Genomic DNA, 26461 nt, shown 5'->3' with positions numbered 1-26461 from the left:
TCTTTGAATAGCGTTTGTAACCGTTTGTTATAAATGGTTGGAAAGATGTTTTAGAAGTAGAATACAATGATCTACACAAATATGCCTCGAAATTGCGTGGTTTTCCTTTTGCTTTTTGAAGTAACACGGTCGGCCATTTATGGGAGTAAAAAATTTGACTCCCATAAATGGCCGACCGTGTTAGTCGACGAGGTACAAGGAAAACCACGCAATTTCGAGGCATATTTGTGTGGATCATTGTACATGTATTTTACTTTTAAAACATCTTTCTAACCATATGCATTTTATAAAAATTGGTTACAAACACTTTTCAAAGACCCACTCGATCGATCTAAGGCAACGTGTTCCTTTTAATAATGTATTGTTTCAATGTTGGTTCTGTCCCAAACTTTCTCCCAAGCAGAAATCTAAATGTCTCGCTCTTCTGATTTGGAGAAGACATGCGTTGTGTCTGTGTGTGATGTGCCATTCCTATTGTTTGTACTGGCTCTAGCTATTAGAGTAATTGCACAACAGAATCCCTCCCCTACCCATGTTTGCCAACACAGTTGTTCCAAGATGGCTGCCGTACGCCCATTGCCTAGCAACCATAATTAGGATGTCATTATTTGCCGCTACACACATGGGAGGAAATGTTTTGTGGCCGTGGGGAGTGTGACCTTATAGCTTATACTTGAGGGGAAAAAGGAGATTTTTTGTTGGATAATGATGCAGAGTGAGTTGTTTACTCTATTATGAGGCATTCATTGAATGTCCCACAACATCCTGCTGTGCGTTTTTCACAGAAGACGTAAATTATCGCAGCATGTTGCTACCATTATAGGTATGGTCATTTGAGACATAATTGTATTGTTGTCGCATATTTTGGGTATGCAGGTCTATTATCACTGCATAACAACATCCTGATCCCCGCGTCAGCTTTCATTTATATTTTTCATCAGTTTGCATGGACTGGCGTTTTTTTGCCCACTTGGATTTAAGAAACTTTTTTTGAAAGATTTCTGACAGATGTTCCCCCCAAAAAAATGGAAATATGCCATCGACAACTTCAAAAAAACGTATTACAAATCTTTTTTCAAAATTGTTTGAACATCTAATAGACGTGATTTAATGTCTAGACAATAACTCATTTTTTTAATTTACTTCCACAATATTTCATATAACATAAACAATTGCAGCACGTCTTTCAATCAGGGAGTTTTTGTATAACATGCCTTCCCTCAAGTTGAGTGCAGGCAAAGCGATGTTGTATTAAACTGATTTTTTTTTAATGAAAACATAAAATCCCACCCGACCTGCAGAAATTGAAAGAAAAAAGGATGCTAAATACATGTTCTCAAGTACGCCCCTACAAATTCTGTAATAAATAAAAAGAAGAAAGATTATTTTAATGAGGTTACATTTACTGATAAAACTGCATAAAATAAATGAATAGACCTTAAATGCATGTGACGTCATTTCAGTAGGGCGCCCTCACCTAGAGGTAAAAAGGAGGTTGTTCATTGGCCAATACTGTGCGCCGCGCGTACAAATCCGTGCGTCTTGATTGTTTCGTCACCTTTTTTCCTCTAAGATGGCGGCTGGATGACATCATTGCACAAGGTCAATAATGACTTTCACTCCTGTATGTAACAATCTGAGCGACCTAGTTCTGGAGTCACTGTTACACAATTATGAATTAACTGTGGAATAGTCCATAATTACACAGCACACAAGAGTAAACGGTTAGAGTATGCCTGTATACATGTACACACATACACTGTAATATGTGTAATGACTTAGTAATGTAAGGGGCTTCCTTAAAAGCATTGGGCACTAATGGTAATGTTCATGGACCAGTCTTCTCACTTAGTGTATCTCAACATAATGCATAAAATAACAAACCTGTGAAAATTTAAGCTCAATTGGTCGGCAAAGTTGCAGGATAATAATGGAAGAAAAAACACCCTTGTCACACGAAGCTGTGTGCTTTCAGATGCTTGATTTCGAGACCTCAAATTCTAAATCTGATGTCTCGAAATCAAATTAAAATATTTTAATGGAAAATTACTTCTTTCTCGAAAACTATGTTACTTCAGAGGGAGCTGTTTCTCACAATGTTTAATACTATCAACCTCTCACCATTTAATACTCGTAATCAAGAAAGGTTTTATGCAAATAATTATTTTGAGTAATTACCAACAGCCTCCACTGCCTTTAATGCACCTTAATTCATTTCAATATTTGTTTTTTTTTCTTTGTTACCGCTAGCAAAAACTTTGATGTGCTTCAGATGTGACACACTGAATGCCTTTCGTGTAGACATCCAATATTGATAATCTAACCACGGAATTCCATATTTTATTACAGAGTAAATTAGTTGATGAGAAAAAAAAAACTCTGAAAATGTCCGGCCGGATGAAGTTGAGATCCCAATGAACAACTTGATTAAAAATATATGTATCTGCATTGTAGAAGACCTCGTGGTTACATCAGTTTTTTCTCTGTTACAATGCCGTGCATAATACTCCGTGTTTCTACTCCCAGATATTTGTATTAGGCACGTATGGGAACAATTCATTTGTGACAATTGAAGTTATTGGTCAGGAAGGGATGCCAGTAAGGGCATGCGATTTTATTTGAAGGCCATGTGCTGAATTATAGTGGAAATCTCTGTTGATTTAACCCTGTGCTTAAATGCATGTGGTATTTGTTTTATTCCAAAATATGAACACCGAATATATGATAACTATATCATGTTGTACAGTGTATAGCACCCAAGTAGATCCTTGCCATTTGATTGGAGGACTGTCCGTAACGTGATCGCAAACAAACAAATCGTTGCACCCTACAGTATAGACTGGGCCCCTGTCATTAGCCGCAAGGATAAAGACAGGTCCCGGCTTCTCAGATCCAGTGATTCCATTAGATACAATGATATTGGATAAATGTGCACAGTGACATGAGCTTTCCATAGATGCCCAAACAGTTCATTCCTGTCACGTCCGCAATAGAATTGGACTGCGTATCTATATCTGAAATGTATGGGGTCAAAGGTCAAAACACACGTCGGTTTGCACTGATTTTGATGCCGGTCTCTGGCGTTATTCAGTGTGACGTCAGATGTTCAGGCTACCTACATAAACATCATACACTGTGCATTTTTTGTTCCATTCATCTAGCATTTTTGGTCCATCATTTCATGCACAAAGCATTTGATCATTCCACATCAAATTCCACCATTCCACAAGCAATGTGGTTTTGTGGAAAACGTTTTTATTCCTCCACAAAAAATTTGAATTTGGGAAATATTACTGTCAAAAGGTTTCTCAGATTGTATTCAGAAGACAAGCAGAGTATACCTTTTCAGAGCCAGTGACTCCCTCAAAAGAGATTTTTCACATGGTTGTATCCGCAAATTTACTATTCATAATTTATATTTATAGTTACTCTTTTTCTCTGGTGACTGCTCTATATTCCGACATCTCTATGTTCCGACACCCCTATATTCCGACACCCCTATGTTCCGACAACCCTACAAGTACATAGGGGTGTTTGGGTCGTTGGAATATAAGGGTGTTGGAACATAGGGGTGTCGGAATATAGTGGTGTCGGTACAGAGGGGTGTCGGAACATAGGTTGAGTTGTCGGAACATAGGGGTGTCGGAATTTAGGTGTGTAACCTTTTCTCCACACCATGCAAAGCTTCAAACACCATTTAGATTGTTTCAGTAAGTACTTCTTTTCCTGCAGGGAATTTACTGGTTTTTCGGCAATATCTCAAAATCGTCAGCCCCTACATGTACATTTTGAAATTTCACAGGTTACATGTACATGTACATGTAGACTAATTTATAGGATTACAAATAGTGAACAGTTCTGACAAACCAAAGGTACACTGCACATTTTTTCAAAAATAGCCATTTAGCCGAGGTAAAATTTGGACTGTTCCATTTCGTGAGGAGAAGCCGAGTGAAATGGAACAGTCCAAATTTTACAGAGCGGTAATATTCCTTCCATTCCCAAATTAAAGCCCTCAATATTTGTTTTATATAACTGACATAGATCCTTGTCATTTGATGTATTTTAAAAGTATAACATTATGAAAAATCACACAAATTACTGACAACCAAAAAACGTATAGCGCCGCGTAGCGACAACAATGCACAAATCCGATCACAACATTTTGCACACTGTGCTCCTTTGTTTTAGCAGCAGCGCGGCGGCGCTGTCCTGCTCAAAAACATTGGGAACAAAGATGATCCTAACTGTTGGATGGGAAATACTATTCCCCATGGGCGAATAGGTCTTTTTGATCGTCGGTGCGGATGAGAGTAATAGTGAATGTCACGTGAAGTAAGTTCCACCAATCAAATGACAAGGGTCTGTATGTCAGTTATATAATACATTACTTCAGGTACAATGTATGGCTTTCATTAAATCCTACTGCACAGTCCCTTCTACTGAGCGGCTCTCTATTATTAAGTCTTTTTTTTTTCAACCGATAAGAGTACAAATCCTGTTGCCACGGTAACCTGCCATGCTTCCACACAGTAGGCACCCCATAATGATCAGCAAGAAAATTAGCCCACAGTAGCTGAATACGTACCAAGGTTGTTTGATATGTGCAGTGAATATGTGTACATGCATGAAATACATGTACTGTTATATAAATGTACAAACTCATGGGTGCAAAATAATGTAACACCATGAGCAAGGGAGGCTTCCATTTTTTTAACAAAATGTCAGGTGACTGCAAACAGGTTACTAAATGTGTACACGTATGATTGTACATAAAAACATTAAAGGCAGGGTATGATACGTACTTGTTGGTAATTGTCAAAGACCACTCACTTGGTGTATCCCAAAATGGGCAATTCACACTAAGATGTTATAGAGCACAAACGTGTGACATGGGAGGGGAACATGGGGTAGTAATAGCCACAATTTTATCTCAAGCCGTTTGTATAAATCTGTAGACTTTGCTGCGTACTGTGTGCTTTTTGAACTCGACTTGTTATTAAATTCTAATGTTTGAAATTGGGAGACTATTTTGAGGATGTAGTCATGGTGCTACTGTAAACTTAATATCACAAGCACTGCCTCAAAATCTACAACATGATCAAGTACAGTTGTCGTTCATTTTTGTCTGTGTATACTGAACGGCACACGAGGATTGTGGTAAAAAAAAATTTTGTTTAAAGGTACAAGGTAGGAGTACCATGATAAGCAAGTCATTGTACCGGCCTTTTTGCAATACATAACTCGCAAATGGCTAGACTTGATTTAAGGCCCTTTATCGTGTGAGGTCCAAACACATGTAACGCGCCAGCAGTCACATTTTAAGTCAAAATAAAGTTATAACAGCAGCGGGAAGCGGAACAGGTTGGGGCCCGGAAAACAATTATTTTCTGTGGCGCTGGCAAGGGATTGGGACTTGAGTCAAGTCTAGCAAATGGTTTGCCCACTGATTACACCCGTCTACATAAATGAGTACATTTTTTATGTAAGCACAAAAAATGCCTGCTCCAGCCTGTCCACTTCATTAAACCTTTCAAAAAAAACTAAATGTCCAGTAATCATCTCCACCCACATATTTTGTGTACTAGGATTGGTAGTGTACAAGCCCAAATCACCCTCTCAAGCCCTCACCCTCACTCATCTTGCCACCCTAGTGTTTAGTCCAATAATTGTCAATTTTGGGTCTTGCATGTTATCTGTCTGTTCTTTTTAGGGTTTTCCCCTCTTGCCATGTGTGTATTTATTATGTTTTGTTTACTTCCTTAATTTATTGTTACATTTTACTGTTTTTATAATGTTTAATATTAATATTTGTTTTCGTCTTGTGCATGTAATTGGCGCTTGCGCTGTTGGATTTTGAATAAAAAAGTAAAAACAAAATAAAATGTATTAGTCATAAACTCGTGTTTCTGATTCACATGTAGCATGCACCCTTCCAGGTTTCCTCACAGTGATTAAGTTCACTTATAAGACATCCTTGGTTTCATCATGGAGAAAATGGTTTCATTTAATAGAGGTTTCTAATAATAAAATCTCTACTTCTAGGAAGCATAATTCCACATGTGGTTTCTATGGAAAATCAACATCCTGTTTAAAGGCAATTAGTTAAAGGCAGTGGACACTATTGGTAATTGTCAAAGACCAGGGCCCAATTTCATAGAGCTGCTTAAGCACAAAATTTTGCTTAAGCAAAAAACTCCTTGCTTAGTAAAATCAGATTACCGGCCAAGACTCCACTAAATTGTTATGCTAAGTAAACACCAGCTAAATACTAGTCATAAGCAATGTATATGGCATGACATTATGGCCAGTAACATTTGTAAAATAAGCGAGCTATTTTCGTGCTTAAGCAAATTTTTTGCTTAAGCAGCTCTATGAAATTGGCCCCAGTCTTCTCACTTGGTGTATCTCAACATATGCATAAAATAGCAAACCTGTGAAAATTGGGCTCAATTGGTCGTCGAAGTTCAAAATAATAATGAAAAAAAAAAAAAAAACATTGTCACACGAAGTTGTGTGCTTTCAGATGCTTGATTTTGAGACCTCAAAACCTAATTCTGAGGTCTTGAAATCAAATTCGTTGAAAATTACTTCTTTCTCGAAAACTACGTTACTTCAGAGGGAGCCGTTATTCACAATGTTTTATACTACATGTATCAACAGCTCCCCATTACTCATTACCAAGAAAGGTTGTATGCTAATAATTATTTTAAGTAGTTACCAATAGTGTCCACTGCATTTAATAGAGTGAGGTATCTAACAATAATATCTGTATTTCTAGGAAGCAAAATGCCACCTGTGGTTTCTTTGGAAACTCGACATCCTGTTTAAAGGCAGAGGACACTATTTGTAATTGTCAAAGACTAGCCTTCACAGTTGGTGTATCTCAACATATGCATAAAATAACAAACCTGTAAAAATTTGAGCTCAATCGGTCATCGCAGTTGCGAGGTAATAATGAAAGAAAATAAACCCTTGTCACACGAAGTTGTGTGCGTTTAGATGGTTGATTTCGAGACCTCAAGTTCTAAATCTGAGATCAAAACCACATTCGTGGAAAATTACTTCTTTCTCGCAAACTATGGCACTTCAGCATTTCAGAGGGAGCCGTTTTTCACAATGTTATATACCATCAACCTCTCCCCATTACTCGTCACCAAGAAAGGTTTTATGCTAATAATTATTTTGAGTAATTACCAATAGTGTCCACTGCCTTTAAAGGCAGTAGTTTATAGCTCCATGTTATAATGTTACAACTAAAATTGTTGTACCTATCCTGCATAAAGAACAGCATGACACAACAAAATTTTACGTACCTCATATGCTGCCAGGCAAAGGGGTGTACGGCCTAGAGAATCACGGGTGTTGATATCGGCTCCCATTTTGACTAGCAGCTTGACCATGTCCAGCTGTTTACTTATGACCGCTCTGGATAAGGGTGTCATCCCTGATAACAAATCAGAATGAAAAATCGTTAGAACAACCTCGGAGTGATGGAGGGACTTAACTGCGACATTCCTGCAGAGCGGGAAATCGAGCTTGTCATTTAATGCTAGGGAAGAGGAATAACAAAATAGATACACAAGATGGAGATGATGTTGTGACGGACAGGAAGTATACATGTAGGATTCATTTGCATAGAGAATCAATATTCTTTGTCTTAGTGAAAAGTCAATAAAATATGCAGGCATGATATTTGGTCCTTGGAATAAAAAAGGAACATTTTGTTGAGAAAATAGAATTAGCTACTGAAAACAACAACCAAAAGGATCGACGGTATAAATGCAAAAAAAAGGTTAATGGCCTGACGTTTCGACCCTAGCAGAGAATTTCGTTGAGTACAAGAGCTGACTTGATGTATGTGGAAGGCTTGATAAACTTTTCAGGCTATTCAATCCCATTTATCTTGATTTTTTTTAAGGGAATAAAATGAATCATTCACAGGGTTTGTATTCTGATACATGTAGATGTTGCTGTGGCAGACTTGATTGAATTCCTTGTTTGCATTACTGCAACCTGAGATCTGTTGTCTCTTGCCTTGAAGCCACTTCAAAAGCTTCCCATTGACTTTGAAAGATTTTGTTGAAAGTGCTCTTTGCAAAATAAGAATGGCCTTGCCCTCTCAAAGATGAAATTCCAGGCCTGTCACCTACTCTAAATCAATATTCTTTAATCAATATAACTGAACAGTCAATGGATGTTACATCCATGAATCAGACATTTTTGTTTTTATTATTTTATTTTTAACAAGAAAATGGGTGAGGTGAGGGCTACACTTAACAACCCAAATAATTAAACTGCCACCAGGAGCACGTTAGGCCTGGGCGAATTATTTGAATATCCGGTTAATGGCGCAAAGGTTTTCCTATCCGTAACCGCGAATGCCTTTTTTTTTCTTAACCGGATATCCGCATAGGGCGCGAATACCTATTTACAAACCGGATAATTCTGTAATTACAACCGAGTAACCGGATATTCTTTAATATCCGAATATCCGAGGACGTCGGGCGACAACTGATATGAATGTTTTGTCTGAATCCTTATGAAACTTCTATTAAGACAGCATAAAACAGCATAAATTATGCTCACCTCCGTGAAGAGTTAAAACAATGACATTTCTGATGTAATTTGTTCAAAGATTACAAAAGTTTTCCTTCACGTAGAGTCAATCACGATCAAAAGAAAAAGCAAATCGCCATCTTTAAATTAGATCCGGTCATTTTTATGAATGAACCGAGTGACACTGTCTAAAACTAATATCAATCCGCCACTAAGATCTCATTCACAAACGAACAGCGCCCTCTAGCGGCGAAAAACTATTCGAATATCCGGTTAATTTCGGATAGTTGGCCAGCGGTATCCGAATAACAAAATTTCACTATTCGCCCAGCACTAGAGCACGTTGCCACCTACATTGTACACTGGTGGCCGGAAATGATAATAAGGATACAGGGATGTAGACATGAGTATCTGGTAGAGCAGAAAATGGGAATGCCCATCCTTCTAAATTTTTAACAAATCAATTACAGTTTTAAAAGTGCTCAAGGGCACAAGTGTCATGACCAGGTATCGAACCTGCTGCTGACAACACCTACATGTAAGCTAGGGTCTGGTAAACTAGACAGCTCCAAGCCACAACACGCCACATATTTTTAAAGAGCAGTTGTTGCCCGGAGCCTTCTTTATCAAATACACCTGGCAACCCAAACTCCTCCGAAGATAATCCAAAGGTCGCTCCTGATTTTAATCTGTGATGGATTACTCTGTCCTTAGATTGTCTTGTGGGGTCAGTCATGGAACTGACCAGACTCATTAACATGTATCAGAGTTGTAATGTTTGGGTGTTGTGTGTCGGAGGCTTGCGTTTTTGTGAACACTACCGGTATTGGTAATTGCTCAAAACCCATCAATGGAGAGCTGTTTGATAGTATAAAACATTGTGAGAAACGGCTCCCTCTGAAGTAATGTAGTTTTTGAGAAAGAAGTAATTTTCCACTAAAATATTTGAATTTGATTTAGAGACCTCAGAATTAGCTTTTGAAGTCTCGAAATCAAGCATCTGATGAAAGCACACAGCTTCGTGTGACAAGAGTTTTTTCTTCTTCCACTATTCTCTCGCAACTTCAACAACCAATTGAATTCAAATTTTCTAAGGTTCGTTATTTCGTGCATATAGTATGTTAAGATACACCAAGTAATAAGACTGGTCTTTGACAATTACCAAAGTTGTCCAGTGTCTTTAAGGAGCTTCAGATTTAAAATAACCCGTCCAGGTCGAGACATATTATTAACATTCACTTTTCAATAATACTAAGTACATAGTGTACAGTTTTGCCTCATTTGTTTATCTTTGGCAGGCCTTTAAAAAAAGGACTGTATGTCTGCCATTGACTCACACCCACGACTTTTTGCCATTTTACAGCCGATGTCTGTAACCAACAGACCACCGAACTTGCCCGGCGGCTAGAGATGTTGTTTTGTTTCAATGCTGGCATTTCAATCGAACACAAACCATTATTTGAAAAGATTTTACAAGGACCACTGGACAGTACACAAATTGTGCACATTTTGTAAAATATTAAACTATGATACAATTTAGCAAGGGACCCTCTAAATAGCTCTCTTGTCAATTGACAATTCTAAACAGTGTTTGTTGAGGCGTCAAATTATTGAATTAATTTAGACAATTTGTGAGAAAAAAATGAAACAACTTTGCTAATTCCAAATCTTCACAGCAAGAAGTGAGCAATACACAGATTGACAACAAGCGAGGAAAGTGCAAGGCACAGCAAGACTTTGTACCGTCTTTCAAGTATCAATGTCAGAGCTGAGAGATCCAGAAATGAAGAATTCAGCAATTCGGTAGAGCAATCTCGGATGAGACTGACAAAAAAACAAAGTAGCAAATAAGCTGTGGAAAGTAGTGAGGACAGGTCGTCTGCTCAGAAATAATAAGGTTGTTAATCATTAATGGCAGTTTCATATATTCCTAATGATCAAGAAAGGTCATTGAATTTAAAATGCAGATAAAAAAATATAAATTTGAGAAATAATATCAAAATCAACAAATAAATGATTAACTTAGAAAGTGAATATTTGTTTTGCCAAACAAATACCATGAAGACTTTTTTCCCTATTTTACCAGCAGCTCCAAAATCTGCAAAAAAGGAAATTTTATGAACCCCATACAAATTGTACAAATGACCCAATTCTGAGCAGACAAGGTTTCTGTACATGAGGGTGAGCCGAGGGAGTTTTCACACAGTGGCTTATGTAGGTACTATTTTATTTAGCAAATTATTTATGACAAACACTTTTGTTTTTGAAAAACACAAACACGTATTTTCAGCAATCGGATCTTGTACGATGTGCGTGCATTAAGTTAAAACTATCGTCTTTCAGAACCACCCCAACTCATTGAGAGGTTATCATTACACGGTGTTACTTCAGACCTTACTACATAGATCGTATTTCCACCACGCAAAGTTTCAAATCCTATTTACTATTCATCTTGCTGTCTTTAAAGCTCAGTGTAAGTGATAGGTTCAACAATCTTCCTCCCATTGCCAAAGAATGTCTCAATTTATCATTTTAGATTTCCTTTTTAATCTAAACGCAATATGAGACACTCCATTTGACCACTTCACACGTCATTCAAAGTCCAACAACAAGGAGTTGAGAATCCGCCCGATGAAAACTGAAACTCCGCAGATTAAATTTCGCTGACTGTAACTGTTTACACACATAAACATCAAATTAAAGTAGGTCATTGATTACATCAGGGTACTCTTAAAACTACGGGGCATTCTCGACCCAACTTTTTGGAGTTCGGGCCTAGATTTATTCTGAATTGAAACAAGGGCCCTGGGATTAGGTATTGACAGTATTGAATAACCCCTTTGGTGCTATGAAAGTTGCCATCTTGTAGGGCAAACCGTATGCGCGTCTAAATGCGTACATCAATGAGGCACGCAGCACGCAGTGATCCTGGTTTGATATCTACAGCATGCACGCACACACACGCGCTCTCACAGACGCCATTATGAAGGGCAGATATTTGAATGGTGACGTCATATTCAACACGGTCTATTTCTTGCTTGACTGGTCCTCAGGTGTTTTAACTGGTAGGGCCTCTGGCCAACGGGCCACTTCTCATCAGAGAGAGTCAGACTGACAGGCAAACAGAACCTATAGGTCACTATAAGCTCTTTTAAAAAGGATTGTACATGTACATGTGTGTTTAATATAGATAACATTGTTTCCAAGCACCTGCTGAATGTAAATGTTCTAAAATGAGCATATTTTCTTGAGGCAGGATTGTAATGATACAAGAAAACTATCATGAAAAAAAAACACCTGATAAAGTGACTTGTGTAGACTTCATTACAATAATTAATAGCGAATGGACAATGTATACGTGTAGTTCACCATGTCTGTTAAATAGATTTGATACTTCTTGTGCAGCTCAGTGCGGGGTTTTTTAAGACAGTTTTTTTTAAGATACTAAGATTTTGAACAGAGAGCCACTGCACCATGTTTTGTTTTTTAAACAAGTTTTTGAAAAACATGTTTGTTTTAAGAGTATGCTTAGATTTTGAACTAAGAGAGTCACATACGTATAGCACATAGCCTACAGTAGCACCTTATAAATGCAATCTCCAGCAAATATTCAGCCAACTAACCTGTAAGTGTAACTGGGTTCTTTTACATGCATTACACAACACACATGATGTTTGGCTTTATGTCTCACTCTCATCCAAAGGACGAAGCAATTATTGTAAAGTGTCTTGATTAAGTTCTTAAAAGGGTCAAGTACGTATAAGGCATCAACCCACACTCTGCTATTACAACATTTAAATCAGAATCAACAGAGTTTGGTGTACTGGACGGCTTGGCCACGACACAGGTCTACAAAAACAGGCAAATGTCTTTCTTCATTTTGTTTGTGATTTATTTAGGCGCATACAGTATTCTCATTTTAAGTGGTCTTGTACGCCCTTTTTATTTTTGCAAACGCTAAATACTTTTAAGAAATTAAATGGATTTTGAAACATCTTTAAGCAGGGTTCAAGCAAGAATGTTAAATACACGTACTTCATGTGATGTCAAGTGTGAACAAAAAGCACCTTGGCCTGTTTACTATTCCCATAGGCTAATGGGAAAATGATAAGAGGATGAGGTTGGCTCGGTGTGTTTCTTTCCCTGCCTTTTTACCACAGTCCGAATCCCACCTAAGTTTTCAGTCCCTATCTGATTGCATATAATAGTTTTCCTCCAACTCCTTAAAAAAAAAATCTTTTTGTTTCCCGCTCAAACGTGTACAATCCACTGAGACTTTGAAATTCATATTACTAATTAAAAACCCCACTATCATTACATGTAGTAAATTCCCCCCGAAATAACACAGTTTCTGACGATACTTTTTCAATTTTTTAAAAATAACATTCTGATTTTAAAGCCATTATACACTTTCGGTAAACAGTTTTGTCCAAGTCCCACACTTCGTGTATCACAACTTATATATAAAATAAAAAACCTGTGGAAATTTAGGCTCAATCGGACATCGGAGTCGGGAGAAAATAACGGGAAAACCCACTCCTGTTTTCGCGCGTTTCGCCGTGTCATGACATGTGTTTATAACAAATCCGTAATTCTCGTTAACGAGAATTTATATTGTTTTACCGTTTTCTCAAAAAGTAAAGCATTTCATGGACTAATATTTCAAGAGAAGTCTTTCACCATTACCTTCTGTAAACCCTGTAAATTATTTGTAAATCTGTGAACTTTTTTTTTTTTTCTGTACCGAAAGGGTCCAATGGCTTTAAGAAAATCCCACAAAATATTTTAGTAGTACTCAGCATGCATCATTGTGACGTCCATGTCTCTGTATGTAGTAAGCTGTATGTAACTTAATTAACATGGTAAAGGTTTAGACAGCATCGTCCTGTACGTTAATTATGTTTGGACAGCACACAAAGTAAAGTACATGGAAAGACAGACAGCGCTTTAGAGAAAAAATAACAGTAACAACGGTTATCACAACCACAACATTATGGCAGGCCTGTACACGTATGCTTCACTTTTGAAAGGGCAAGGGCGCCAAGGCATTTTCTCCTTGGTAAAGGGCACCCTATACGAATATTGTAAATTTCTACATTCAAGAGCATCAAGGCAATGACCAGGGCCCAATTTCATAGAGCTGCCAAGGGCAAAAATTTGCTTAGCATGAAATTCCTTCACTAAATAAAAACTGGATTACCAACCAAATTTACATTTGTTGCATATTGCTTGCTATATTCAGCTGTATTTTTGCTTATCCTGAAAATCACGTGTAATTTTGGTTGGTAATCCTGTTTTTATCAGGGAAGAATTTTCATGCTAAGCAAATTTAGCACCTCTATGAAATTTTGCCCAGGGGGCATACTCGGGTGCCTTGGTTGCCTCCAGTAAGTATCAGGCCTGCTAGGCATGGAACTGCACATACGCAAAATGCTATTATCGTGTTAGAAAATAGAAGACAGCAATGCAAGTAACGAGTACAGATCTTTATCATACTGCCTCCATCTTGGTCATGTACCTCGTATCAAACAACAATAATGAATGCTTATAATCATTCTGCAAATAGAAACCAGACTATTTTTGTTCTTCCAGCCTCGGTTTGGTAACACATTGATATCAATGGGAGAAATTCACGATGGTCGACCATGACTAAGGTGTACTGCACCAGTGGCGAAACTACAATTAAATGTACAGATTGGTGGTAGGCATGGTGGGGGCAGAATAAACGAATGATTTTCAGTAGCAATTAGGCAGCGAAGAAGGTAACCCTCCCCCGCCAAATGAGCATTACAAACATATCTGCATGAATAGCAATTTTTTTTTCTTCGATACAGGCCGCCTAATCAAATGGTTAAAAAAAAATACAGTGGGGGGAGGGTGAAAAATCTTACACCTGGCTGGTCACTGAACTTGGCATTTCTGCAAGTCATCTACTAGTTTCTGTACATTACATTATAAATACACGTACTATAAATTAATAATGTATAATATCGCATCAACTCAGCATGGTTAGGAGGTTTTGAAGTCTATGTTTTTCACATTTTACACATTGTATGTGGAATATAGTTGCAGTTGTTGTGGATACACAGTGTTTTGTGAACTCATATAAAATGCATATACTGCTAAAAATACAGAGTTAAAAAGCTGCATGAAACAGCATTGAGCGCTTTTCAACCCTCAGAAAACTGCACTGTTTTTTTAGCTTTTTATATCAACTATCTTTTTTTTTGGGGGGGGGGGTGAGAAGAGGCAATCAGCTGATCAGCTGAACAACTGAAAAGATGTAGGCCTTTACAATTTAAAGATATTATCAAAAACAGGAAGAAAGGTGCGTTTTTTAAGGTCCATGCAGAAACACACCAGTACAATTGTGTCAACGACCCCCACTTAATTTGCCACCACTGCCTGAAATGAGGGTGTGAAATGCAGCAAAATTTATTTATAACCAACATTTGTAGATTGCCTCTCACATCACTATGACAACGCCTACCTTTTTCATCTTGGCTCTCGAGGGCGCTTGGATCATGGTTGACTGCCTCCATAAGGAGAGACACCTTGCCCGTGGCGGCGGCCTGATGGGCGAGCTGCTGAGGGCAATCATCATTCTCAAGGCAGTCCTCGTGGTCTTCTGCATGGATTGAAACAAACAAATAAATTTAAAACGGCACTGTTGTGTAAAAATGAGCAACCTGCGGAACCTCTGCAGAACCACTGTTGTGTAAAAATGAGCAACCTGCAGAACCTTTTGTGTAGTTTATGACCAGCTACCATGTATCAAAAATATTTGATAAGGTACATACAGGTATATAAAAACGCTTTGTTGATGGAAAAGTATAAATTAGGGCAAAAATTAAGGGATAAAATCATCTAAAAACAGAATTTTGCAAATTTCACATCGTTGTCGTTGTTTTTGGGGTTTTTTTGTATTATGTTTTCAAAATTGATTGTGTCAACACATGTGGGCTGGTGAAAAACCTGTGGGTGATCCAAAACTTTGGTTGACTCGCCTAACAGGCGATTGAAAAGAAACCGCATCATCTCTGGCCTTAGCATTTAGCAAACATTCACCAACCTACAGAAATCTGAGAAATGCTTCATGCATGAACTGTTTCTCAGATTCAAATGTTTTTTATCGTTTTCTTATCGACAGGCATTTCAGACGAAATAATTTCACAGGATCCTCACTGCCATTATCATCGGGGTCATTACCAAAGTATGAACAGCAGAAGGATCATCTTTAAGACAGTTTTGGTAATTACTCAAAATAATTATTCGCATAAAACCTTACTTATAAATACTATTAATGGGGAGCTGTTGATAGTATAAAACATTGTCAGAAACGGCTCCCTCTGAAGTAGCGTAGTTTCCAAAAAGTAGTAATTTTCCACGAATTTGGTTTTGATACATAAGAATTAGATTTTGAGGTCTCGGAACTTTGTGTGACAAGGGTGTTTTTTCTTTCATTATTATCTCGCAACTTCGACGGCCAATTACGCTCAAATTTTCACAGGTTTGTTATTTTATGAATGTTGAGATACACCAAGTGAGAAGACTGGTCTTTGACAATAACCAATAGTGTCTAGTGTCTTTAAAAGGGAATACATCTTTTTATTTCAGATATCAAGTTATATAATACTGTGTACCACAAGGGAAACCGCCAAGGAATAATTTATGACAGCAGTCTGCGAACAGTGACATCAAATTTGAGTTTTACGCTTAGACAGGTTTTGCATTTTTTCATGAGTAAACCTACCCTCAACGACATCTTATCTTGCAATGTCCCTCTTCTTACTCACCATCGTCCATGCGAGAGGATCTTGGTGTGACAAACTCCATCTTACACCGAGTAAGAGGTAGCGAGACTCACAGCGATTAGAAGGCACAGGGACAGTCCACCCAGGGTAGCCATCACAGCTAAACCTCTGAAGGAATGGCAGGGTGGTTTTATTAATCCAGGCAGTGGAGGAGATTATCCTAGGAATGCGCTATTGAGGTCAAAGGTTATACTCCACAATCATCAGTGGTTTTGTGCTTCAGTCATCAAAGTTGCATCATGCACAAGTCTCTGTAGACGTCTCTTGATGTCACATGAAGCACTGCAAGTCCAAAAAAAAAAGAAGCAAATTAAACTAGATGAATCTCTAACATGACTACCAGGGCCTTCTGAACACAGGGCAACTTAAGAGGCACCAAGGTGCACTGCACATAGAAGCCCAACTTACATACTGTATTACATGTCTTGCACTTCTTGCAAAACAATGGTTTCTTTTTGTAAAGTACAAAGCCCCCCCCCCCCTCTGAAAAAAAGAAAATAAGTTCAAACTTATCATTGCCTTGGTTGTCCCCCACTACCACCCCTCACCACCACCACCCCCCCCCCACCCAAATAAAAGGTCCAAAGGGGGTCATTCCAATGAGAAGTGCTTCAATAACGTGCGCAACATTTTAGCTGTCTCCTTTAGAGGCAAAACGTGTCTGTGTGGTGACTCGCTAGGCTTGTTTGCCTAACATGTTAAAAAGGAGGCTACCAAACAACCACTTGTACAGATGTACATTGTATTTGATGTCCTGCTAGTAGCATCCACTGTATTTGAGAAGAAAATAAATGACTGTTTAGAAAGCTATCGCGCCAAGCAAGAGAGAAATTACATTTGAAAGCATTGTAAACAACGCGGCATATTGCACAGTTTACAGAGTTGCAGGAGACACACGTCACCCTCGGGTTAATTGCCCTGGACTTTCTGTGTGCGTTCCAATTGGCGCATCGCATCCACCTGTTTACAGCTCCCACTCACCTGCTTCTTGTTCACACCACGCTACATGAGTACAGCGAGAGTCCTTGGGTTATTAAACACTCTAACCAAGGACTCTCCAGGCTGAATGCGTCTGCGAGGCTCAAAAAGGTTTACCCTCTGCCTGACAGATGCTAGTGCTTATTTCTCTCTTTTTTTTCACGGCGGAAACTCAAGGTTTCCGGATCGTGCTTCTGGAGAACACCTGTTTGAGGTACACACTTAATCAATGAATAATTAGGACAGACTTGGCGCTACACCGATCATTTGAGTCCAATTTTTGACTTCTTGTATGCAGTGCGTGTACGTTGTTGGCTGTGAGCTGTGTTTTCAAACACTGGTATAATGTACTTCCCAGTAAAATAACACTTCCCTGGAAAAATGTTGACTACATGTTACTATTTGTGATTTAGTTCCTAGCTAGGATGCTAGCCCATCACAGGTACATGTGTAACTCCTAGCTCTGGCCGATTCCCATTTGTAATCCTGGGTGAAGAGAAGCAATGATTAGCTACCCTTGCTCAAGTACTACACCAAAGGTTGCAACTGACCATGAGAGATTCAAACCCAAATTCTGTCAAAACTTAAAGTCCACTACCCTGAGACTGCTTGGCCCACAACCACCAGCAGCCTTAAAAAGCAATACATTTTTCAAAGTTTGACAATAAATAATGGGCGGGGTCACAAAAGTCCAAACTTCATTCTCACAATCAAGCTTTCACAATTGTCAGGCCTGATCCATGCCCACTGGTCCTTGCCTAGAGGTGCCTTTGAAATGCTCTGCCCAGTGGAAATTTATAAATCTTTTCACCATTTACCAAGGAGAAAATGCCTTAGTGCCAAGTTGCCCTTTCAAAAAAGAGCAAGTACGGGCATGAACTGTGCTCAAATAAATGTTTGGGTTTGCCCCTTCACCTTTTCAGCGACTAGCCAGCAGGACCAGTGAACTTATAATTTCATTAGTCCATCAGCTTTTAAAGGAGTGCTTAATCAACACTGGACTAGCCAGTCTGACCATTTGGAGTGACTTTTGACTGGTTTGGATTGACTGTTTCAACTGGCATTTGGCCAGCGAACCAAATGTAAAGGAGAACGCTGACAATATTGTCTGGCTGCACTACAGCAGTGGATGAAACATGTGTACAAAGAGAAAAACACTGCAAGTGACACAGGGGCTATTAAAAAACGTGTTTAATTCAATAATTTATTCTTTAATTCTTCTGCAACGTGTGAAGTCTAGACTGCATCAAGGCCATGAATAAATGGGAACTGACTGAAAAGAAATAACTGAAGTGGAATTAAGTCTGCATTTTCTACGTTTTCCTGATTGTCGAATGCTTTTATGTTTTCAATTGTCAATAAGACATACATTATGTAGGAAAGATACACTTTACCAGATGGAAAATTATGGACAATTTATGGATTTCTTTTTTACATTTTCAAGAAGAAATGACTAAAGGCGAGTCACACTGCAGCACTACGAAAACGATAAGGATCACGACACAAAAAGAACGCATTCTATTGGTTGAATTGCTCCACGAAGAATACGCACACGCTCACTCAGCCAATGGAAAGCGTTGTCTTTGCGTCGTTATCGTCTTCGTTCTCGTTATCGCTGCAGTGGGACCGGGCCTTTACAGGGTTCTCCTCATGACACAAGCTGGCATAATATCTTGATTTTATTTTTTACTTTTTTTCACAATAAAATCATCAAGATTTAAAAGCAATGCTCCAAAAGGCAGGTATCATTAGTGCATTAAAACCAAGATAATCACCATGAAGTACAATCATGACAATAGAAAACATTCTGAACGTGGGTCCAGACCACCTCACCGCACAGCTTTTTAAAAAAGAAAATCCAGAGAAGAACCCAGTGGCTTATGAATTTTTCTTTGTCAAGGCTGGACTACACGTATACAGAGTATGTCACTAAAATTCCCTTTCAAAAACTGTTTATTTTTCATGGAATCCTGGCAGGGATTATTACTAAAAAATAATTTCATTTCTCAAGGGTTCTCCATCCCTGACCTTTACATGGTATACAAGCTACCTCTCATACTGTTAGGCAATTCCACACTAATCATGCTAATGGACACACAAATTGTGACATGGGAGGGGACATCGGATGGTAATAACAATGTGAAGTGTACATTAGACGAGGCCTGTGGTTCAGAAAACAAAGGGTAAATTAATTACTCCAGTTACATTCTGGAGGAGATAAATCTTCAAGATTTAGTGGGCCTAATGCATCCAGGACAGACACTTTTGTTATCACTTGGTAGAAGTAGAAAATATTATCGGCCCAATGTTGTCCAGCTACAAACTCTACAGATCCTGTAGGGAAGGGATACCAGCCAAAAGTGCAAAAGTCCCTACATTTTAGGCCTATATTAAAATGTACATGGCTTTGTTCTTACTAATGCCTATTGTGAAAATTTCATTTCAAAAGGCGAGTCACGTTTTTGAGTATCGCAAAAAATCCAGATAAATATGTCCATTGTCCATGCATGATTGAAATAATAGTCCATGCAGGAATACAGGAAAACACTGTCACAGCAAAATATTACTTTTTTTGCAACTCTCTTTCAAAGATATTTTGTCCCTTGTTAGATTTTGGTACCTAAAACAAACAGCACAATTTATTTTTATACTTTTTTGCCAAATTACTATATAACAGGCTGAGTAACAGTGATGCCAGGGGTTTTCTCAGTAGATTGCCACTTTGTTTTTTGCACTGGTTGAAGAGTAGTACTAGTAGTCTATGAACCATTGAAAGGTACACACATGTAGGTAGCTTACATTGTAGGTTGTTCACCCTTTATTTGACTTGAGAAGGCTTGAAATGCTAAAAATACCACTCTCCAAGGAGATTGCACTTTTCTTGCTTTGCTGGTTGTCATTTCCCCTATTTGCTCAGCATATTGAGGATTCATTTAGGAAACACTAAATGTACAGTATAATATTATGTATTTAATGTGCATTCTACAGATACTGTACAGTGACTAGTAAAAAAATGGAACTAAACACAATATAGCAAAATTGTTCCACTCAAATGTTTTTTTTTTACAAAATCTGTTTCCCCTTAATCCCCTGTATTTTGTTTGTTTTAACATTGTGAAGACGCATACAGAATATATGCAATGAACCCAACCTCAGTCAGAATGTCTACATATTTGCAGGCCTGATACTTCACGGAGGCAATGAAGGCGATTGCCTCCAGTGTCATTGCCTTGGTGCCCTTGAAATGCTCCAGTACAAATTTACAATTTCCCGCATAACTGAGTACTCTGCACAACCCAGAGTATCATTTAAGTCATAAACATGGTGCAAAATGTTACATAGTTTTAATGCACAATTGCAATTGCTATGGTAACTATGGTAAATTGTACAGTACCATACTGTATTGTTACTGAAATAGTAAATTGTATGGGTACAATAAATGGTATTATGCATGGTTTGTAATGGCAAATTGTATGGTTTTATTGTAATGGTAATTTATTTCCGCCAAATTTCCTCTATGATTTTAGCTACTGTATAAAGGTGAAATTTATGTTTTTTTCACAAGAACGTACGACAAGTATGATTACTTATGTAATAATAATAATAATAATAATAAGACATTTGTAAAGCGCCTAATGCAAAAGCCTCTAAGCGCATTAAAGAAAACAATAAAATAAACAATTAAAGAAAGATACAAGATACAAATAGGCAAACTACAAAAAAGAAGCTTTAAACAAATGAGTTTTCAACAAGGACTTAAAACATTGTAAAGTATTAGCTTGGCGAATATGCACAGGAAGACTATTCCAAAGAAACGGTGCGGCGTAAGAAAAAGATCTGTGGCCATAAAAAATGGAAGAAGCTCTAGTAGCAGAAAGCAATGACTGTTGAGATGATCGTAAAGTCCGAGTAGGGGAATAATGATGAACAAGTTCAGATAAATACGCAGGAGATTGACATGTTTGAGCCTTGAAAGTTAACAGAAGAATTTTGTAAACTGTTCTAAACTTAACCGGGAGCCAATGCAATTGCATTAGTACAGGTGTAATATGGTGAGAACGAGGCAGACAAGAAACGAGGCGAGCAGCAGTGTTCTGTACACGTTGAATTTTAGCAAGATCTTTATTGGGGAGTCCATACAGAAGTGAATTGCAGGAATCAAGTCTAGTAGTGACGAAGGCATGAACAAGACGAAGAGTAGTAGCTTCATCCAGGTAGCGGCGAATTTGTGATATTTTCCTAATAGCCATGAGAGCTCCTTTGCAAACATTATCAACATGTCTACTCATGCACAATGATGAATCCATAATAACACCGAGGTTACGGGCAAATTCAGATGGTTCAATGACAGACTGGGCAATTTGTACTGTTGGCGGAGAAATCTTTTTTGCGAAACGAGATCTCAAAAATAAAATCTCAGTTTTTGAGTCATTCAAAGCAAGTTTATTTGACAACGCCCAAGATTTGACATCTTGAATGCACACTTCAACTTTTGCAATGGCAGAAGCGCGATCAGCTGGATCAAATGTAATGTAAAGCTGGGTGTACTTTATATCTGCTTTCCCTGTTCAGATGCAATGGATTTTGAATGGTGGGCATTATAGGACTTGGTCTTAAATTAAACTAAATCCTGTGAAGACAGGTAACTACAGGTACATGTAACTTCCCTTTTCTTCTCGGTTAAAAATGCTTCCCCCTGAAGAAAAAAAACTACCAGTGATAGGGTACTTCGTGCCAGCACAGTAACCGGGCTTGGCGTTCCATGTCGTACTGAAAGGTACAAACAATCCACTTGTCCGGCTCTTGCTGGCATTTTGTAATCTTCTGGCTAAATCCCCTTGGCAATTATATATTTTTAGTAATCAATGGTTTTAATGTAAACAGCCATTTTTTTTATTACAAATGTGTACTCCAGTTTACTGTGATTTGCCATATTATAGCTTTTTTATCAGTCCCAATAATAATAATTGCTTTTTTCATCACTTAATTACCAATATCAGTGTGGCGAGACTCTTTGGATCTTGAGCAATGGTTGACTTTCTTTTTTTAATCTAATCAAAATGTTCACTTTCTTTTTTTAATCTAATCAAAATGTTTTTGTGCTCTTTTTAATGTTTTTCTGTCTCAAACTTGTTGTCTGTGTATGTTGTGTATACATTAGATATTTCATTCTTCTTTTGTAATAGTAATTAATATTTTTAATTACTATTTTTGTAAAGTGTACATTTCGGCTTTTAGCCGCTGTATTGCAGTGTTTTAATCAACCATAATAAATAATAAATCAAACTTTATTTTGGTTACATATTAATTTAATTGGTTTTCCCTAAAAAATAACTGAATTTCTTACCAAACCTCTTTTTTCCAGCATGTGTTACAGGAAATGTTTTCCTTCTTTTGATGATATTCCTATTAAATTAATGTCATTCCAGGATCCTCATTCCATTTATATTTCATTTATAAATTTCACAGGTAAAATATCAATACAAAACAAATTAGGCAAAAATAATACAAAAGGCAATCAACTAAAATAAGACTGCTCAGAGGTATACAAAATATACACCATTACTAGAACAACAACTAAATTTAAAAACAACCGTCAAAATATGCCAGTCTGGAGCAAACATTTCGGTTCACAGTAGATGAACAGTAACCAACCATGGTATTAACTGGGGCGCTGTATTCCTTTTTTCGAAATGTTGATATTATCGGTGGATGACCGATAATTTCGAAATTTTGAAAAAAGAATACAGCGCATGGCCAGTTATCTAACAATACGTGTCTATACTAAGACATGTCTTACTATATTATTATTATTTATCAGTTTATAGACCGCAAATTAAATGAACAATTGTAATTGTTGTTTTGTAAAGTTCGTACATTACAAGTCATTGATAATTATTTAGTAACCATTTCTCTTAACTAGCTTACCTCACCACCTCCCATCATTCACTTCGTAAAATCCTTATCCAGAGGTTTATTCAGTGGTCATAAACAGTTGCAATAAAATAATACCCCTCCTCGCTCCTGTCGACTCTCCAGAAGTGAATGGGATAGGGGTTCAGCTTTTCAAGATTAACTCTGATGATCTTTCCTCCTTTTTATAGCTCCATGACGATCTCTGCTGAAGCCACGACCAACCAAAGCAAGAACATGCGGCAGGGGAGGCGGTCAACAACATAGCAAAACACTAAATTAGTGTTTTAGCTTAGTTACATACACTACAGCATAGTTCAGTTGCAGGTTGCAGCTAGCTCAGCACTGCTCAGCAGCAGCAGCAGCAGACAGCAGCTAGTGACTGGTCACACACACGGATCAGTCGGTTTTATATCCACGTTTTAGAAGGATTTTATAGCTTAAAATAATTGCTAAATGAAACTTCATGCTCTACAGTCATACATAATTTGTTTGAGAGTGCATACAATCAAAACATCAAGCTTACCCCGGCGACTAGCTATAGCTACGTAAGCTACAATTTTTCGACGTCCGAGAATCCGACCACCTTTATTTTTATCGGTCTGTCATTTTTTTCCGTATTATAAAAAAAAGTGTTTTGGTAGATTCTATCTTTAAAAAGGGTAATCAATAATGATAATGTGTATCAGTTGTCGATCAAATGTGCCATTAATACGTGTTAATCTGTCATTATCTTTGAAAAGATTTGGTCAAACGTTTAATTTGAATCTGACAAAGTGCACAAATGTTTTGAAACTTACAAAATTTGTATTTTTTGAGTATTTTTTAATTTATTAACCCCCATGTCAAAGAAAAATGGTAAAGGCCAAAAACCATGCGTGTGACTGGTTATCAAACGTCCACAGAGGGCGCAATCAGCGATTTGTCAACAATCTTTTCTACCAAAAATCTCTTCTCTAAATTAATGTAGTTATCATGATTTCCTAGGAGGAATTTCTGAAAAATAAGAATGAACCAGCCTCCAGTTTTGGTGCATGGAGGAAAGTTCGAAGATATTGTTTTAAAGAAAAACTTGTTGTGTGGTGGCGTCCCGCCTCAGTTGAACCATGGATGTAGATTTCTACCTCCATGGCTCTGAACATAAAAACAAAGACTCGGAAGGGCCCTTCGTTCTAGGTTTATGCCTAAAGTCTGCAACTCTAATGGTCAAAATTTGGTTTCACAAAAAAGGACTGTGTTCTGTCATGAAGTTTCACAATTAGCTTATACCTTTAGGGCATACCGGCATAAAATAGGGCTTCACTTTACCCCCCCCCCCCCAAAAAAAACCCCAGTTATTAACTATTATTGTGTGGGGGGGGGGGTATAGGTTCAAAAGAGGGCGCTATTTTATCAGTAGAAGTTGATGTACAGTTTTGTTGGCCGGGAACGGGGCAGAATCCATATTCAACATTTCACTTGGTCTCGTGCTCAATTGGTAATGAATACGTGTGGGTTTTAGCAAGTCTTGTACGTGCATAAACACACAGCATGGACTCTATAGGGGAGGAAACAGTGACATTTCCTTCCCTCCATGCACACTGCAACAGCATCGGGTAGTATCAAACAAAAATATTGTGGGAAAGAGAAAAGATAGTGCATGCACTGACTCCAATGTAAAACAGAAACTTAAAATGGGACACTCACCCCCTGTTAAAATGAAAACATGCCCACACAGAGAGTAGAGGACTCACACAATTCTTAAAAAAACGCGAGTGTAAGATCATAGAGCAACCAGAAATTATTAGGCCTAAGCATTATTTTACTTTTTTAGGCTGCAAAAACAAATTATCTTTGCGTTGGGCAATCACCCAAAACTAAATCAATGTTTATAGGCCCTACATCACAAACCCACGGGAACCGTCATGGGGCGCTGTACCAGTCCTTTCGAGAAAAAAAGTAACTTGTTTGAACAAAGGAGTACAGCGCTCCAGTTACACGGTTCTAACAATGTGTACATTGATATCGGGATCAGTTCAATTATGGTTAAAGCAAAATTCACCGTGCGTGCAGGTCCTATGTGATCGTCCGCACATTATACAGCAGCCATAGTGCGTGTGTGCAGTCTGCTCCGTGGCCGTATTTCTATAATAATACGTAGGCAGACCCACATCTTACAACCCATTTGGTCACTAAAAAGTCGCATAGTTAAATAAAAATAGCAGCAAATAGCTTTTGTAAAAACCACTAGGCGTTCAACATGTTCAAGTTTCAATGTACGTATGTGTGTAAAATCGTGTCTAAATTTGTTTTGATGTGCCATGTTCCCAGACGTAATGTACGGGGGCCTGACTACAAATTATCTCTTCAAATATCGCGCCTTGAAATACGTCACAAACAGCGCCCTCTCGGGTCGGGGCCTACTCGTAAATTTGTCAATATTATCAAAACTAATATTTTTAAACCTTAGTTAACTTTTTATTCACATTCCTCTCGTAAAAACACATAATTTAGTGACAAAAGCTTAATTTAAAAAAAATACCACTTCCAGGTGACTTTAAACAAGAGAGTGTGCTGTCTCTATGCTATCATAGCCATGTCATTGCTGTGTACTCAACAACATCGGGTACCCCTGAAAGAGAAGTGACCTTGCACTGTTAAAGATGCTGTGTCAGATTTTTGGCCCCAAACATTAAAAAATTGTCTTTTTTTAGTGAATCGTATTTCAAAGAGTATCACCCGCTCTAACGAAAAAAAGTTTAACTTTTACTTTTAATGGTCAGGAACCATGACAAAAATTTAAAACGTTTCCTATAAAACACAGAATTGGTCACATGAAATATTGTCGGGATCCCGACAAAAACTAATTTTGAGCACTTTATTTCACTGCTACTAATAATTTTTCGAGCAATGGCTCAAATGAAAGCTTGAATCTTTCTTGACCCCCATCAAAATACCAAAATTGAATTTTAAATCAAAATTTTGGGGTCAAATCAATAGGCCAAATCAAATTTCTATTATATGCTTTCTATAATTGAGAAAGTATACCATACTCTCTCCAAGTTGATTGAACTGAGGGATAGGTAGTAGGCCTAGCCCCCCCCCCCCCCCCCCCCCTGCGCTCACACCTTGCTCACTGAACAAAAACCGCTAAAACGACTTGCACAAGTTTAGAAAAGAAAGTGGCGCTCTTTGCGCGTACGAATTTTCACGTCTCT

The 26461-nt window shown here is 37.9% G+C and overlaps 1 protein-coding gene across 2 annotated transcripts in view; it reads right to left on the bottom strand.

Moving 5' to 3' along the window:
• LOC139940600 (uncharacterized) overlaps window positions 1–23861 on the bottom strand; it is a 55021-nt gene extending 31160 nt beyond the window's left edge. The window contains exons 1-4 of one of the 2 annotated variants that reach the window (XM_071936937.1): window positions 23791–23861; window positions 16356–16655; window positions 15050–15187; window positions 7317–7447 (exon numbers count right to left, since the gene is read on the bottom strand). In XM_071936937.1, coding sequence (XP_071793038.1) covers window positions 7317–7447; window positions 15050–15187; window positions 16356–16395 — 309 coding nt within the window. In that variant the 5' untranslated portion in view covers window positions 16396–16655; window positions 23791–23861. Of the gene's footprint in view, window positions 1–7316; window positions 7448–15049; window positions 15188–16355; window positions 16656–23279 lie in introns of both variants that reach the window. The other variant, XM_071936936.1, reaches the window with a different exon arrangement.
• Between the last annotated feature and the right edge of the window lie 2600 nt (window positions 23862–26461).

This window comes from Asterias amurensis, chromosome 8 (assembly GCF_032118995.1).
Source record: "Asterias amurensis chromosome 8, ASM3211899v1".
NCBI classification, from domain to species: Eukaryota; Metazoa; Echinodermata; class Asteroidea; order Forcipulatida; family Asteriidae; genus Asterias; species Asterias amurensis.
This window is presented reverse-complemented; position numbering and strand designations above follow the sequence as displayed.